Source organism: Blennius ocellaris (genome assembly GCF_963422515.1).
Source record: "Blennius ocellaris genome assembly, chromosome: 13".
In the NCBI taxonomy this organism is placed as follows: domain Eukaryota; kingdom Metazoa; phylum Chordata; class Actinopteri; order Blenniiformes; family Blenniidae; genus Blennius; species Blennius ocellaris.
In genome coordinates this window covers 1,706,133-1,722,805 of record NC_137662.1, presented here as the reverse complement: position 1 = coordinate 1,722,805, position 16,673 = coordinate 1,706,133, and the positions used below count along the sequence as shown (strand labels likewise).

At 40.6% G+C, this 16,673-nt stretch overlaps 1 protein-coding gene across 1 annotated transcript; it reads left to right on the top strand.

Moving 5' to 3' along the window:
• Positions 1 to 4,310: 4,310 nt before the first annotated feature.
• On the top strand, positions 4,311 to 9,740 carry LOC308138094 (E3 ubiquitin-protein ligase TRIM21-like). Its single transcript, XM_080507053.1, has 2 exons — positions 4,311 to 4,362; positions 7,039 to 9,740. The coding sequence occupies exon 2, from the start codon at positions 7,048 to 7,050 to the stop codon at positions 8,677 to 8,679; it is 1,632 nt and encodes a 543-aa protein (XP_080363179.1). The 5' UTR covers positions 4,311 to 4,362; positions 7,039 to 7,047; the 3' UTR covers positions 8,680 to 9,740.
• The last annotated feature ends 6,933 nt before the right edge of the window (positions 9,741 to 16,673 follow it).

The window sequence follows — 16,673 nt, the reverse complement described above, 5'->3', positions numbered from 1 at the left end:
AGTTCCAAGTAGGAAATAGCCCTCAAGTGCCTTCTTTGCTTGTCCACCTACGTATCTACGCAGGTAGTATATCTTCTCTTTATCTTGAATGGTTTTCTGGTCAATTAGTGTTTCGAATGAGAGTTTCCAATCATTGTATCTCAATGGATCTCCACTGAATACTGATGGCTCTGGAACTGGAATCCTATTGGCAGTTAAAGCACCAGCCAGTATTTTAACGAGCTCTGCTATACTGTCATTTGAGGAGGTCGTTATAGCTTGGGGAACGAAAGGTATCTTTACCTGTTGTCTTGTTGGACCAGAATCTTGAGTAACTTCTACTCTCTCTTGTTCTACAGTGTATTTTACAGCGTCTTGTCTCTGCCCTTCTACAGGTTTCATCTGATCGTAAACATGTATTCTTGCTTGTGCAGCATTAAGACTTTTCATTGCCTCCAATTGCTGAATCTTTCTCCTCTTCTCCTCGAGAGTCCTTTGTAGAGCTGCATGTTCTTCATCTCGTTTAGCTCTAATTTTAGCTTCTTCTTCTTCTCGCTCTAAGCGACGCTTGATGGCTGCTGCTTCTTCGTCTGCCACCTTTTTCTTAGCTTCTGCTTCTAAGCGCTGTAATTCTTGTTCTTCCTTTTCTTGCTCTTGCAGCACTTTCAGAATAGCTTGACTCGCAGCAGCTTCAGCAGCAGCTTCTTGACGTTTCACAATAGAGTTGCTTGAATGTTCTGAGGCGCCCTTTAAGATAGACAGCAAAGAACCTGATTTACTGCTACCTGAATTGAAGAGAGAACCTGCTTCTGGCCAATCTTGCTCTTGTTCTGGAATGTTTCCACCCAGTCGACTTGAAGCTCTGGATACAATGAACTTCGAAATCCCTATACACAGATCCACTCTTCGACGTGTGTCCTGATCTGGAGGTGAGACTTTGCGCAGTTCATCATAACTGCGCTGGACATCTGCAGAAAGCCCCCTGGCATCACCAATAATATCTTGAAGCAGATCATCAGATAAAGGCTCTGTTGACTGTGACAATGTTTGCTTAGCTGCTTTAACGTGTATTCTCCACTTGCCATATATGTAATTGAACCTTTGTTGAAGCTTTTTGATTTTCCCTTCATACATTGCTTTACCCTTTTCTGTGAGGGTTCTGGCTCTCTGACCTCGTCTAAGCTCCTGAGATTCCTCTTGGTGACCTTCAGCCAAACCTGCTTCTCCATCTTCAGCTTGGTCTTGGTGATGTTCACTGTTCCTGAGAATGTCCCTAAGGCTGTCCCTCTCCTGACTTATATGTTCTTTTGGTTCTGACATTGTTAATTCACTATTTAACTTCACTAAACATTAGCAGTTAGGGTGTTCACAAATGAAGCTTAACATAAACATCTGTTGCATCTATTAACAACTCAAATGTTTCAATTTGTTACTCAAAATGCACCTTAGAAAATTAAAGTGCGCAAAATCACGCAATTAACCTTTAAAGGGTAACTGAAATGTTTTTCAGATTTCATCTTTAGAAAGAAGAATAAATATGCTTTCGAAAGGTATATAACATTCCCAGATAAAAGTCAGAATTCCGACCCTTTTAATTGACTTTACATGATGCAGCAGACGACGGTATATTTGCGGGCCATAAATGTGAGCCGCCTGAGCTAGACCGGATATGACGTACGAGGGGTTATATGTCCCAGCCAAAACAACATCAGCTGATTGAAGAATGGAGGGGTTTGGCGATACAGAAGCACCTAGGAGCGATGTTAGCGAAGATTTAAGTGACGTATCGTTGGTTTTGGACGAAGATGAAGGAGAGGAATCATCGGAGGAAGAATTAGAAGAAAATCAAGGCGTTCAACCATACATGTTTGAGCCGTGAGTACATATTGTGCGTGACCGGGTATTTACCCGTGAGTACATATTGTGCGTGACCGGGTATTTACCCGTGTGCACATATTGTGTGTGACCGGGTATTTACCCTTGTGTCAGAGTGGGTGTTTTGCAAAGTTTATTGGTCTATTTGTCTTAAGTTTTAGCAGGTTTTAAAAAGACTTACTGAAGGTTGGGTTTAAAAATCCGTTAAAAAGCCGTTTAAAAATGGTGGGGACAGAACCAGGTTTCAGGATACGTTTCCTCTTCACATCAAAACCAAGTGACTCTCGGATTGCGGGTGCTGTTTCGTAACAGTCATCCGTGAAATGTTGACTGCAGAGATAGGAGGCCTCTGTTGGTGTCCAGTTGGAGCGAGTGCGCTGCACTTGTTTTGTCCATAATCTCCTCAAAGTTTCATCTTTTGGGAATTTATGGACACTTACAGACGGACTGGGCATTTGGGAACACCCAGCCGCAACACAACGCTTAGGCATGACTCTAAAAAACTGCTAAATAACGCGATAATGCAGAGCACATGTAAACAAGACACTACGATCAGCTGTTGTGGGCGGAAGTAAATAACTCCTCATACGTCACAGCGCAAAACTACGGCAAGTTGGGAAAACTAGGTCAGATTCACAGGGCGGGAGATTTAAAGGCATTTTTAGACGTTCGGCGCTCAAGAGCAAGATAGTGGTGTGATTGTCATTGGTGTGTCATATATCATTCGAAAGGGGGAAAAATAATGCTAAATACTGGTGTATTTTAATAGAATTATTTCAGGGACCCTTTAAACATTACTATACACTCTCAATATCACAAACAATCAGAAAATCTCAAATCTTAAATGGCAGTTAGTAATCACAAAACTTGAAATATGCTCTACAGCAACTTGTATTAACAGAAAAACAAATTTAAAAGAAGTTGCAGGCGATCCTTTGAACTTGTCGCGTCGTCGATTAGTCACTTGCGCCAGGTGAACAGTCCGAGTTTTCACTGTAACTCCCTCGGAACTGCGCAGCAGTACCCCGCATATCAAAGTAAAAGCGGTCTTTTCAAAATAAAAGTTGACAACACTCTCAAGGCCCACAAACACACAAAACACCTGAAACATGTGCCAAAAGACAAAAATAGTATAAACTGAGATAAATTATGACTATCAGCTACACTGAGTGCCGGCTCACTTGACGGCAGTTTAATAACGCGTGGCCACGACTTATTTATCTCGTTCCCACGCCTTAATAACGCGTAGCCACGACTTATTTATCTCTTATTGTTTATCTCTTATTGCCCCCCCCCCCTGCCACCTCCGATCGCTGTGTCTCTCTGAGACTGCTGCTGGAATTTATTGTCAAACATGTGCAAAGTGTGTTTGGAGGGAAGCAGCCTCTGGGCCAGGCTCAGGCTGGTTACATCTGGTTCTGTCTGCTTCGGAGCCTGTTAGACCATTTACATATATTATCATTGCATCACACCCGGGGTGGGTTGGCCTGCACGAGGAAGCCAAATAAGAAAAACAAAAGGTTCAGTTTGTAGTTGCTCCCTCTTGTCCGAGGGCCCGACCTGGGGCAGGGGGAGGAGAAACGAGAGCTGGCGCACAGTTCCACATCTACTGTTGTGCAATGAAATGGTGGCAAAACTAAACTCCCCACACGTGTTGGTGGAACTTCTAACCTCTCAGATCCCGCTTGAAGTAACGCAGTAGCTCCGGAGGTGCTGCAGGAAATACTGTCCGTCAACACAGCATGGGAACACTGGTTCCCTCTTTCTGGTCCTGCTGCTCATGACAACAAGACAACAGCTCCATCTTCTGCTGTGCAAAGTACAAGCTGCTGCCTCTGATGCGTTCTCCTGGAGCGCCCCCTGCTGGGAACCATGCTACATGTTCGTCATGTGCTGGGAAGTCCGGAATAAAGAACAATTTCACAAAGAAAAGCTCTGAATGATGTGCGTCTGCAGGCTTGTATTGTATCTTGTAATGTCAGATGAATGATCCAAACTTTGTCCCCAAAAGAACCACATTTTGTTACTTTCCACCAAATAACGATGAATATCAAGTACAGGAATATGTCCAAGGCTTAAAATAGACTAATATAAGCAGACAAATGATTAAATCAACCAAAACACAGCAAACACTGATTACAGAGAGGCGTCATGGAGTCACGGGAAAGACGACTTTTGTTTGATCATTTTATCTATTTTCTAAGCAATTTTACTTTTCTTTCTTGACATTTTAAGTTTGTATTCCCCTCACTTTTGAAAATTGTAGTCATTTTAGCATTTTCTTTTTTAAATGTCTTTGTGTTTTATTTATTCGACCTTTTTAAAATTCCCAGTGATAAAAGTCATTTTGGAAATGATTCAACTACTTGTGGCTCCAAAGCTGCAGTTATAAAACTGAGAGGAGGAGGAGGAGGAGGTACCTGTCTCCTCCTTCTGCCACTGAAATAGGAAGTTATTCAGACAAACTTGGACTTTCTACGGAGTTCACCTGGAGTCTGTCACATACTGGTGAGTTTCTACAAGCACACTGAATTCAAAGTCCACCAACTTTCAAGTAGAATAGAAAAGTACAAACTGTAAAGTCGCTCCGGTGGAAACTGAGGTTAGTTTCTAACTCATCGACAGAAACTTTACAAAGAATTTGTAAGGAGTTGTGAGGTTTATCAACAGAGAAAATCACGAGAACTTAAAGTGTGAGTGAAGCAGAGACTGATAGGAGTTTATGACGTTTGAGAAAATCCTGTTATTTACCGCTTAAATCGTGTTATTGACGATTAAATGTGATTGTGGTGCGCAGCTTCAGTAAAACCGAAAGTAAAAAGCGCTGCGTCACAAATGTGGAAAAACAGGAACTGTCAATGTGATCATACTTTAAGATGTCAGCAAAGTGTTTATAAAAGAAGACATTGCGCTTTAAGAACGATTTTATGTGGCGGATTACATAATAAAGAAGTGGAAAAACATTCTTATTATTATTGTCTTTAATTTATAGGATAACATGTCAATGCAATGTAATAAATTAGAAATCAATACGAAAACAAAATCAGAGTACAATATAAATACGCACACCCCAAAATAAAGATGATGTCAATAGGTGAATACGTAATATTAATATTTATAGTAATAGATAATAAGCAGAACAAACATTTCAAATATCCAGAGTTTGCACACAGTAAATTACAGACTATATACGAAACCAAATATAATAACGCTATACAGAGCAATATAAAGTACCTTATCTTTATATATATATATGTATATATATGTGTGTGTGTGTGTGTGTGTGTGTGTATATATATATAGTAGAGAAAAAGAAAAGAATATATATATATATATATATATATATATATATATATATATATTACTGTTGATGATGGCCTAACGTTTGCACAGCCTGAACGACGTAACAGATACATGTTTATGAGGCATGTGTAATATTAAAAAAAAAAATTTCTGATATGCAAATTATAGATATAGAAATATTCAATACAACTTTATTGACATTACAGTGAATTGTTGATAAGCAGTAAACTGCAATTTAATATTGCATGTTCGAATGCTACGTTATGGAGTAACAACAACAATAACAACAACAATAATAATAATTAATAACAACAACAATAATAATAGCTTTACAATTGAATCAATGTCAGCTTTTCTAGTTCAAGATTTAATAGTAATAATTCGTTTTAATAATTTTATTGAAGATGTTTTTTTCTTCTAGGTTTTGTGGCGCCCTCTAGAGGCCATGACACGCTTTGCATTAACTTTGCCTCATGGGCCATTTGGCTCTGCAACTTCTAGACTGGATCATGTGCATGCTGACTATGTGGGCTAATTTCCTAGTATTTCCAGACCTTCCTTTTCTATCGGGACCTTTGTATGTTTACTGTCTTGTTCTGAAGGCTCAAGTAGAATAGAATCTAAATCAGGCCTATTCAACTGGCGGCCCACGGGCCAACTCCGGCCCGCGGATGACATCAGACCGGCCGCAGATCAGTTCTGTTGACTTTTTTTTATTTATTTAAAAAAAGAAAGACATTTAAAATACATTACAGTCATTCCAATGTGCTTTTATAGAGAAAATAGAAAAGCCCAACATATCCACATGAGCAGCAGGTGTGTTTGTGACGGTGGAAAGAAAAACTCCTCCAACAAGGAGAAACTTTGTAGAAACCAGAGTCAGAGGTGGAGGAATTCTGCGGACCGGTTGGGGTGAAAGGATAGAGGAGAGGAGAGGAGAGGAGAGGAGAGGAGAGGAGAGAGGAGAGGAGAGGAGAGGAGAGGAGAGGAGAGGAGAGACAGAGAAAGACTTAGCGGGGAGAAACATACAATACCCTTGTTAGTGCTACATACATTTATTTTCTTCTTTTTAATAATACAGTAATCACAGCGATCTAAATATTTTCCAACTGCCATGAGATTAAACCAGCCTGAGCAGCAACAGAGCAAAAACCAAAATAATCACAACAATTATAACAAAAGCAAAAACAAAAGGACATGAAACAAAGGAAAAAAAGAAAAAAAAGGAAAAGAGAAAAACAGAACGAAACAAAAAAAGACAAAATAAAAAGCTGTGGTATTAAGTCTGTTCGATAAACAGCTTTTGTTGTCAGATGCTCAACATTTTCAGTTACTGTGTGACATGAAATCCATTGGCAAGTTCAGCTAATCTTTCAATTCTGATCGTCTGTTTGCTCTCTTCTGTGGATTGTTGAAAGAAAGGGATTTGTATTACAAGTAGAGATGTCAGAATTTACAACATTATACAGAAAGACATACATAATCTTTCAGATGTTTCAAATATGTGTTTATGGGGCTGAAACAGCCTTTGTTCCAAAACAAAAACACTATGATGTGTATAAAGTCAGTGATTTGTACTTTTTGCCATGTACCAAAATAAAAGACTTTTGAATGTGGCAGAGCATCGTGTCAGGTTGAGATCAGGAATAATAGCTCAGGGAATTGTCCGGCCCCCGGGGCCTTAGCTTTCTGAAAATGTGGCCCTCCCAAAAATAGAGTTGAATAGTCCTGATCTAAATGATTTATCCTGGAGGGAATTTTCTTTATAAGATGAAATGTTGGTTTCGGCATAATTTATAGAAAGCCACTACAAGAAGGCCAAAGAACCACATGTACAATGATGCATCAATCTTTCAATCAACTCTTGTCTTTTGTCGTCAGGGTGTGAAGATGTCTGCTGCCAGTCCAGATCACTTCCTGTGCTCCATCTGTCTGGACGTGTTCACTCATCCAGTCTCCACACCATGTGGACACAACTTCTGCAACCAGTGCATCACTAAACACTGGAACTCCAAGGTCATATGTGACTGTCCCCTGTGTAAAAAGGTTTTCAAAAAGAGACCTCAGCTCAATGTCAACACTTTGCTCTCGGAGGTTGTTGATCAGTTCAGACATGAAGCTGAACACAAAGCCAGCAGCAGCTCAGAGCAACAAGCTGCCAAACCAGGACAAGTTCCCTGTGACGTCTGCACTGGAACCAAAGTGAAGGCCCTCAAGTCCTGCCTGGTGTGCCTGGTCTCCTACTGTCAGACTCACCTGGAGCCTCATCTGACAGTGTCAGGCCTGAAGAAACATCAGCTGGTGGAGCCTGTGGAGAACCTGGAAGGCAGGATGTGTCCGAAGCACCAGAAACCTCTGGAGCTGTTCTGTAAGAGCGAGCAGACGTGTGTCTGCATGATGTGCAGTGTTTTAGAGCACAAGACTCACCAGCTTGTTCCTCTGAGTGAAGAATGTGAAGGGAAGAAGACGGAGCTGAGGAAGACTGAGGCTGAAATGCAGCAGATGGTCCAGAAGAGACGAGTGAAGATCAAGGAGATCAAAGAGTGTCTGAAGAAGAGTCAAGCTGCTGCAGACAGAGAGAAAGCAGAAGGTGTTGAGGTGTTCACTGCTCTGATGCAGCGTGTTGAGAGAGATCTGAACCAGATGATGGAGAGAATGGAAGAGGAAGAGAAAGCCAGAGAGAAACAGGCTGAAGGTCTCATCAAACATCTGGAAGAGGAGATCAGTGAGCTGATGAAGAGGAGCTCAGAGGTGGAGCAGCTCCTTCACTCTGAAGACCACCTCCACCTCCTCCAAGGCTTCTCCTCCCTGAAAGCTGCTCCACCCACCCAGGACTGGACGGAGGTCAGCATCCCTCCATCATCCTATGAGGGGACTGTGGTGAGAGCTGTGGCTCAGCTGGAGGAGACTCTCAGCAAAGACATGAAGAAGAAGCTGTCTGAGGCTGAGCTGAAGAGGAAGCAGCAGTTTGCAGTGGATGTGACTCTTGATCCTGATACAGCTCATCCTGGTCTCATCCTGTCTGATGATGGAAAACAAGTGAGTTGTGGTGACGTGATGAAGAAGCTTCCAGACAACCTAGAGAGATTTTCTAATTATATTTATGTTTTAGGAAAACAGAGTTTCTCTTCAGGTCAATTTTACTTTGAGGTTCAGGTTAAAGGAAAGACTGGGTGGGCTTTAGGAGTGAGCAAAGAGTCCGTCACCAGGAAGGGATTGTTCACACTGAGCCCTGATGAAGGTCTCTGGACAATATACTTGAGAAATGGAAATAAGTACTGGGTTAATAAAGGGCCTTCAGTTCGTCTCTCTCTGAGGTTTGCTCCTGAGAAGGTGGGGGTGTTTGTGGATTATGAGGAGGGTCTGGTCTCTTTTTATGACGTAGAAGCTGCAGCTCTGATCACCTCCTTCACTGGCTGCTGCTTCACTGACAAACTCCTCCCATTCTTCTGTCCCGGTCTTAATGATGGTGGTAAAAACTCTGCACCTCTGATCATCTGTCCTGTCAATCAAACTGTCTGATCAGTTTTCATCATGAAACGTCACCAACAATGAACAAAGTGGTGAGAAAGTGACGATTCACTGTGATCCATGGTGAACAACTCTAGGATTTCACTGAGCAGCAGTTTGTACCTAAAGAAACGTTCTGACAGTTTGTCCCAAACAAGTAAAGATCTGATGGAAGAGGAAACTGAGCAGTCAGATTCATGACATGTTTGACTCAATCAGGAAATTGTTCATGTGTTTGTTTTAGAGCTTCATGAGCAGGAATCTTTCAGTCTGTGTGTCTTCAAGCTGCAGAGTCACAACATGAACACACACGTTTTTCTCTGCAGCTTCAAAGCTTCTTAACGACATTCAATGTGAAGATTTTACAATCAAGTGTAACAGCTGGATGGAACAAGTATAAAAAAACCTTTTTATTAAAGTTTTCATTTATGTAGGATGATTAACACGGTGTGTTCAAATGAACGTGTTGAAAGGTAGGAGGTTTGTCCCACACAGTGTAAATTGAAGAGAAACAAAAAACAGCATCAGCAATAAAGTGTAACGGCTCTGTGAGGATCAGTGCAAACTACATCCTGATCACACGTCATTTGTGAGGATTTTGCCTGTAAATTGCTGAATGTTTGAAAACATAGACTTCAGCTCATGAATATAGACTCGCTTGGATCCCCTGGATTCCTCCTGAGTTTTTCCTCCATGGAAACATTATGGTTGGTGAAAGTTTTCTATTTTATGCATCCCCCTAATGCATTTCTTCTTCTCTGTATGTTTCAAAAGTCTTTTGTTTGTATTTGTATTTGACCAGGTTGATGTTTGGACATTGTTTCTACTCCGTCTCCAATTTGTTCCACAATTGTTCACCTTTAACTGTCGGATTAAAACTTTTCAGGGTTGTGTTTATGTTTCTGAGTCCTAAAGTTGAATTCCTCACGTATTTCATAACGACCAGTACGATCTGGAACCTTCTTTGTATTTGTCTTGGTAACAATCTGTAACTTGCTTTATAGAACATCTGTACTTTATACAACATCTGTACTTTATATAACATCTGTACTTTATACAACATCTGTACTTTATAGAACATCTGTACTTTATATAACATCTGTACTGCTTGGAACTCAACAATGTCATTAAACTTCATGATCTTTGGTTTTAAAAATAATGACTTTGTGTGGTCCAGGAACCTTTATGGATTAATGGAATAGCTCTTTTTTGTAACATTACTATTGGTTTTACTGTGTTTTTATAAGTACTACCCCAAACCACAGTACAATAATATAAATAGGGCAAAATCAGAGAACAGTATAAGGTGTGTAAAGCTTTGATATTTAAAATGTGCTTTGCTTTTGCTATTATTGCAAAGTTTCTTGACATTTTCGTAGATATATATTTAATGTGAGATTTCCAAGTAATTCTATCATCTATAAAAACTCCAAGGAATGTGATTTATGGCAATTCTTAACTGCCTAATGTGAAATTTCACGTCTTCAAGATTAATCTCACTAAAACATTAACTCTCCATCAAGACGGGAAACAATTCAGTAGTGGTTTCAAAGAAGGTTTACCCAGTCTTTCTAGGTACAACAGACAAGTTCCAAACAACTCAAAACACAAGATATTTTGACTTTGGATCAGCTTTTTGGCTTCATCAATGCCACATCACATTAATTAAAATATTTTCTCAAATTCAGAAGGCAGAATCTCTTCGATTAATTCTTCAATTCCCTTTAATTTCATTCAAGAAATAATGAGAAAAAATACTAAACTACTTGGTTTCCCAGTATAGATTGATGGTCTGAGCTTTTATAGTAAATAGACCTGTATTTAATACCGTATTAGAAAGAGGTCAAACATGTGACATTAAATTACAAATTCTGGTCAATTGAATGAAAAATTGTATTTAGGATTTAATGAAGCTCAATTTACAGAAAGAAATAATGATCAAAGTAATATTAGTGCTTTTAGCAGTGTAAACACACACTGTATATATGTTTCAACCTGAAATGAATTCCCTTTATTGTTCCTGCTCAAGGTCCCTGACAGTCGGATCAGTTCTTCTAGCCAATGTGTCATCTCTGGAGTGTGAAGAAGTTTGGACAGAAAAGTGACATCTTCAGCACCGTAGCTGCGTCCAGCGATGGTGCACTTGTTGAACTGCATGACGTTCCTAGTGACAGTGCCAGTCTGATCAGAGAAAATGTCCTCAATGTGACCCAGCTGCTCATTCAGGGTGGCGCTTCGAGCCTGAGGAGGAGGAGAAACATCAGCGATCAGACGCTGGAGCTTCACTCACACACTGACTGCTTTCTGTTTCCACCTCCACCACTTATATGAAATAATTAAGATACGTAGACAAAGAACTTGATCTATCACCCTTGACTCTTGGGTTCGTAACGTGCTTGTAACACAAAGTCAATTACTTAATTGTGAAGGTTTTCCCAGAAGCATCCGGAGACTTTGAAAAGTAAACTCTCCCACGAGACATCGGTTGTCATTTTTGGAATAATTCCCTCCAAACTGTTTGTATTCGTCATGGCACTGCAGTTTTGTTAGGAAAAAACAAGTGTAGGTTTTTCTTGGGCAGAATATGAAAATGTGCATGTACTTGGTGGATTTGATTGTTTTACTGGAGAAAGTTCAAGGTCAGAAATTGACTCATTGTTTAATTGTAGTTAAAAAAAAGTGTTTCAGTAATTCATCTTTTCTAGTAAAAACCTCACAAAAAGTGAATACAATTCTATATGGATCATGTTTAATATTTATTAATTTCCTTCATTTCCAGCATTGCTGACATTAACATAATTATAGTGAAATGTCCTTCTATCTTATCTATATTTCTGTGTACAACTCCTTTTTGTATTATTTTGAGCTATATTAAATCACTTCTGTAGAAATCACATTAAAACGGTCAAACTATTAAGAAAAAAGGGAGGAGAAAAGCTCCGCCCAATCAGAGCCTGGTTGATGAAGATGAGTACAGTTTGGTGAGGTCCCTTCAATTAGGGCACTACAGTCTCCTGGCGAAAGCCATGTCCCTGTAATAATAATAAAGTGGAGATTATGAAGAGAAATACAATCACTAATGAGAAAGCTCATATTTAAAAGGCCAGAGGTGGCCGGGAGGCGCTTCAGGACAGGTGGTGGAATCTGGTTCAGTGGGAGATGGATAAGATTGTTCTGGTTGTGGCCGGCTGGACACGACGGTGGACATGAAGCAGTTGGTCTGCGATCGGGACTGATGGTCGGTATGAATGAATGTATCCCACAACCACAGATCTGTATCGGTGGTGAGAGTGTAATGACTGGTAAGGGCAGTAGGGGGCGCTGGTGAAGCATCAGTGACTGTGAGAGGAGACTCATTCAGCCAAGAAGGACAGTCGGAGGCGTGTCTATGGGATGTAAACAGTCAGTGGACCTATTGGCCCTCCGCTCAGTCTCACCTGTTGGACAGGAGCAATGAAGTGTCAGAGACTTGAACCAATCAGAACTCGCTGAATACTGAACTGATCTTCACCTGCTTCTCTTTCCTGCAAACTTCAGACATGCAGTTCTGATACTGGACACATGGTTTGCTGTGTTTTCATCTTCATGGTGGAATAAACAATAATAGAAGGTTCTGATTGGTGAACTATGATAGGTCATTTATAAAACACCCCAGATAGCAAAAGGCATTGATTCGAGGTTGGATTTTGGTCAGATTGGTTATTTTTGGTTGAGGTTGAAAAAGCGATGTTGTTTCAATATTTAATTACAGTTACTATTTAAAAAATTGAAGAATTGTCATTGATTTGACATTGTATAGATGTTGCATTTTCAATGTTGAATTTCCCTACGTTGATATGACATTGTATAGATGTTGCATTTTCAATGTTGAATATCTCTACATTGATGTGACATGGTTTCAATGTGGGCTGCTGATACTTTGTATTATTGTTATTACTTATGGCATAAAAGGCCGAGAAATGACACTGAGACAAATGGAGGGCAGATTCTGATGACTGTGACTCACCAGGTACAACTGACATGAATTTAATGTCCGGTCCAGAAGTGCCTTAAAATCAAGGTCAACTTTCACAAGGTTGAACTTTGATATGGTATACTTTTGCAAATCTTGCAATTATTCTACTCAAATTAGAGTGTCATTATATTTTTGTATTGCGCATTGCATCATAGTCATAAGGAGCTGTATACTTCATCCGTATTTGATGAGATGTGTCAACACAACCATATGCATTGGAAAATCTATAGCGGTTTATGTGATACATTAATCTAATATAGACTGTATAATTAACATATTATGATATGCCATGTATTTGATCCATATTCCAGAAACAAAATGTGTGATTAGATATGGCCATATCTATTTTGAAGTTCGTCAGTATGTTCGGCCGGCTTAATAGAACATACTGACGAACTTCAAAATGTTTACTGTATACAATATTTTGTCTTCATGTCACATAGTGGGTTCGTATTTGACCAGATATGGTGCATATCAACAAAAATATGCTTTAGGGACGTCCATATTCTAGACCGAATCCAAAAACAGATATTTAGGGATTCTGGATATTTTCACCCATACGGAACACCAAATCGAACGCCATGGCCATGCAGACGAGCATTGTGGTGTGTTAAGCCACGTGGCTTGACACACCGCAATGCTGGTCTGCATGGCCATGGCGTAGGCCGCGGGTGGTTCATGATGGCCATGCTCCACTCTGGACTCACTTCGTTTTATAACATGAACGAAAATATCCCCACTTCTGTTGCCCAGTGTTCTCCATATTTCCTAAAGTAGTTTGGGTTTCATTGTAGGAGTTTAGCCATCTGGGTATCTTTATTGGCTTTTAATTAGTGATTGTTCTGACGGGAAGACGGACGATCCATGCGCAGTCGGCAGCTCAGGCCATGCGGCCCTACTTTGTTGGAGCACGTGGGACGAAGGGTGTAGGGCCACACTTTGCACGGCCTAAAGTGCGGCCCTACTTTGTTAGTGCACGTGCAGCCAAATGTTTGACCGCATGGCCTGAGCTGCCGGCTGTGATGGATCCTCCATCTTGAGCAATGCAAAGTGAGTCCAGAATGGGGCCATCAGCATGAACCACCCGCGACCTGCATGAAGTCAGCAGACGAGGCAGCGAATATGTTCAGGCTTTTAAGCTGCTCTGTCAGCAGTGTCATGTATATATACACATGGACATACAAATATAAAATATGTATATGTGTTATCTCCAGAGCTTCTGTCGGCTCCGGTGGCGGATGGCCGAGGCCGTGTCCAGCAGCGATTCAGCCAAAGTTTCACGTAATGATGAAACTAGACGATCACGCCTTTATGTCACTGCAGAAACGTACTAAATGTATGCTTTCAAATGTGTTCTCATTTGACATGGTACACTTTAGCACTAAACACTTTCCCTCTGTGTTCAGATGAGCCGCCTGGCGTTGTTGGAGGGACCAGCCCAGAAAGTGTGATCAGGAGAGTGCTCTCCAGTATCATGACCAACAGTCTGGCCTGCAGGTTCAACTGGGGGGAAAGTCCCCAAGAGGCCTTCAAGGACACACTGATGCAGGACTGCATGTTCAGGGAGTCTAACAAATATTAGCTTTACTACTTTACGGATTTGGCTCATTGACATGTTGAATCTAAATCATTCATTAAGACCAGAGAACACTTCTAAAATATAAAACAAATTCCTAAACACTACTGTGGTTCTATTGCTGCTCAAACGTGTTTCATGTCAAGGACCCTCCAAGTTATAATTGACTGCCCACCCCATCTCCAAATAGGTTCTATGGACCCCCTGAAGCAAAGACTTGAGTTACAAATGTTTACCTTAAAAATACACACGTTCAAAGTTTTTCACAAACTTTCAATAGTTTTCAAAAATAGCAGATCTACAAGCTCACAGCTTGGTACTCTGCTGTCTGTAAGTTCATATATCTGCTATTTTTCATACTTAAAGCATAAAATCTAAATATATCAAGTGTTCCTCTGTCATGCTCAGTTAGTCTAGTCGTTCTGTATTTGATGTGATTAATCGGTAGGCAGGTTTCTGAACTGTCCAATGCTCTTGAGACAGATTAGACATAAATGGTGGCATTTTTTGTACGAGCATTAGTGTGGATAAATTATATGAAGGTGAGGTGGTCCTTTACGGTTGCCTGAAAATCAGTAGCACACAAAAAGGTCACTGGACATTAGTCACTTTTGAATGGAGCGTGACCACTGCTGCTTTTATAACAAGTACCATATTTCCTTCTTTCTTTTTCCCAGCGACTGCTCGTCAGTTTGACCGGAGGCTGACTGAACAGCAGTACGACGGTGCAATGTAGAAGTGGCTGCGCTCTGCACCTGAGAGGAGTGGTGGCATGCCAAGGAAGGAGAGGCCACAGAGCTGACATGTTCCATGGGGACTACAAGCTGATGTTCGCCCCCTTGTCTCCCCACCCCTACCCCATGTTGAGTTGTCCCTTGTTTCTGAGGTCTGTGGCTTTTTGCTTTTAATAAAACACTCATTTTACGGATATCCTCTGCACCTGAGTCCTGCTTTGAGTCCCAGCCTGACGGCAAGTAAAGCAACTGTTCTCAACCTTGGTTTCCTCAAAAAAAAAAAAAAAAGCCATCTGCAAGAGCTCTACTTATTTTCTAGTATTTACCTTTTAATGGCGTAGTTATAATCAATTTGAGTATATAAAGTGAGGTCTGTATAAAAAGCTTGAGAACCACTGCAGTATGCATACTTAATGAACCACTACAGAATGTTTCACCTTTCCCCTGTATTTTATGATTGTAAGAAATAATCACGTGATTCTATTTGGTTTTAAAGTTCCGCAGTTGCTCCAAACTTGGTTTTCCAGTAGTGACATCACTTCCCTTCAGTGCAGTGATGTCACTACTGGATGACTTTGGCATGACCCCTGTGGAACTTCGCTAACTATAGATTGACGTGATTATTTTGGCTTTATTTGACACATTAAAAAATAGAGGAATGTTAAAAGTGCTGAAATGGCCTTTTAATAGTAATTTATCAATGTTGATAATAACATGGTTGAATCAAGGTTGATTCCTCGTCTGGGTTCATTGAAAATTCAATATTATTTCAATGTTGATCATAGCGAGCAAACTCAATGTTGCTTCAATGTTCTGACATCAGCGTTGATCTCACTCTTCAGCCTGACGGAATTTCAATGTTGATTCAATAACTTTGCTATCTGGGACACCACGCACACGCACACACACACACACACACACACACACACACACACACACACACACACACACACACACACACACACACACACACACACACACACACACACACACACACACACACACACACACACACACACACACACACACACACACACACACACACAGAGCAGTGCTGCCCTCTTCTGGACAAACTCAATGACACAGACACTGGATTCACACTAAAGTACTTCTGAACATCAGTTATCCAGCAGGAATGTGTTGGTTTTGGTAAACAGGACTGATCAATGGATTCTTTCTATAACTGCAGTCAAACAATAAATGTGAACCTTTGTGTGAAAGTGTGTGAGCAGGTCAGTCAAGACCTGTTTGATATGAAAGAAGCAGGAGTTTAATAGTGAAACATGTGATAATGATCCAGTTCTGCATCAGTTAAAATATGAATGGAAACATTTTCTGTCTTCCGTTGTTGAGGCTGAAAGAAGTGAGTGACTTGTCCTGATAGAAACGTGATGTATGGTCACTGAGGGGAAGGCAAACCTCACAGTGGAGTTGATTCACGTGTCCTGTCTTTGAGCCATGCTCCAGTAAGGGAGGAAAACAAACAAACAAACCAAGAAGTAAACAAAACTACGTTAGTTACGTTAATGTTTATTGAAAGAACGAAGTGTTTCTAATCAATGAACTAAATGAAGGTTATTTTTGACAGCACTAATGAATATGTAATGTTGTTGGCCGTTCCAAAGCTGATTGTGACGCCAGTGGAGTGTGAAAACCCTCTGGAGGCCTTCAAGGCCGTCCA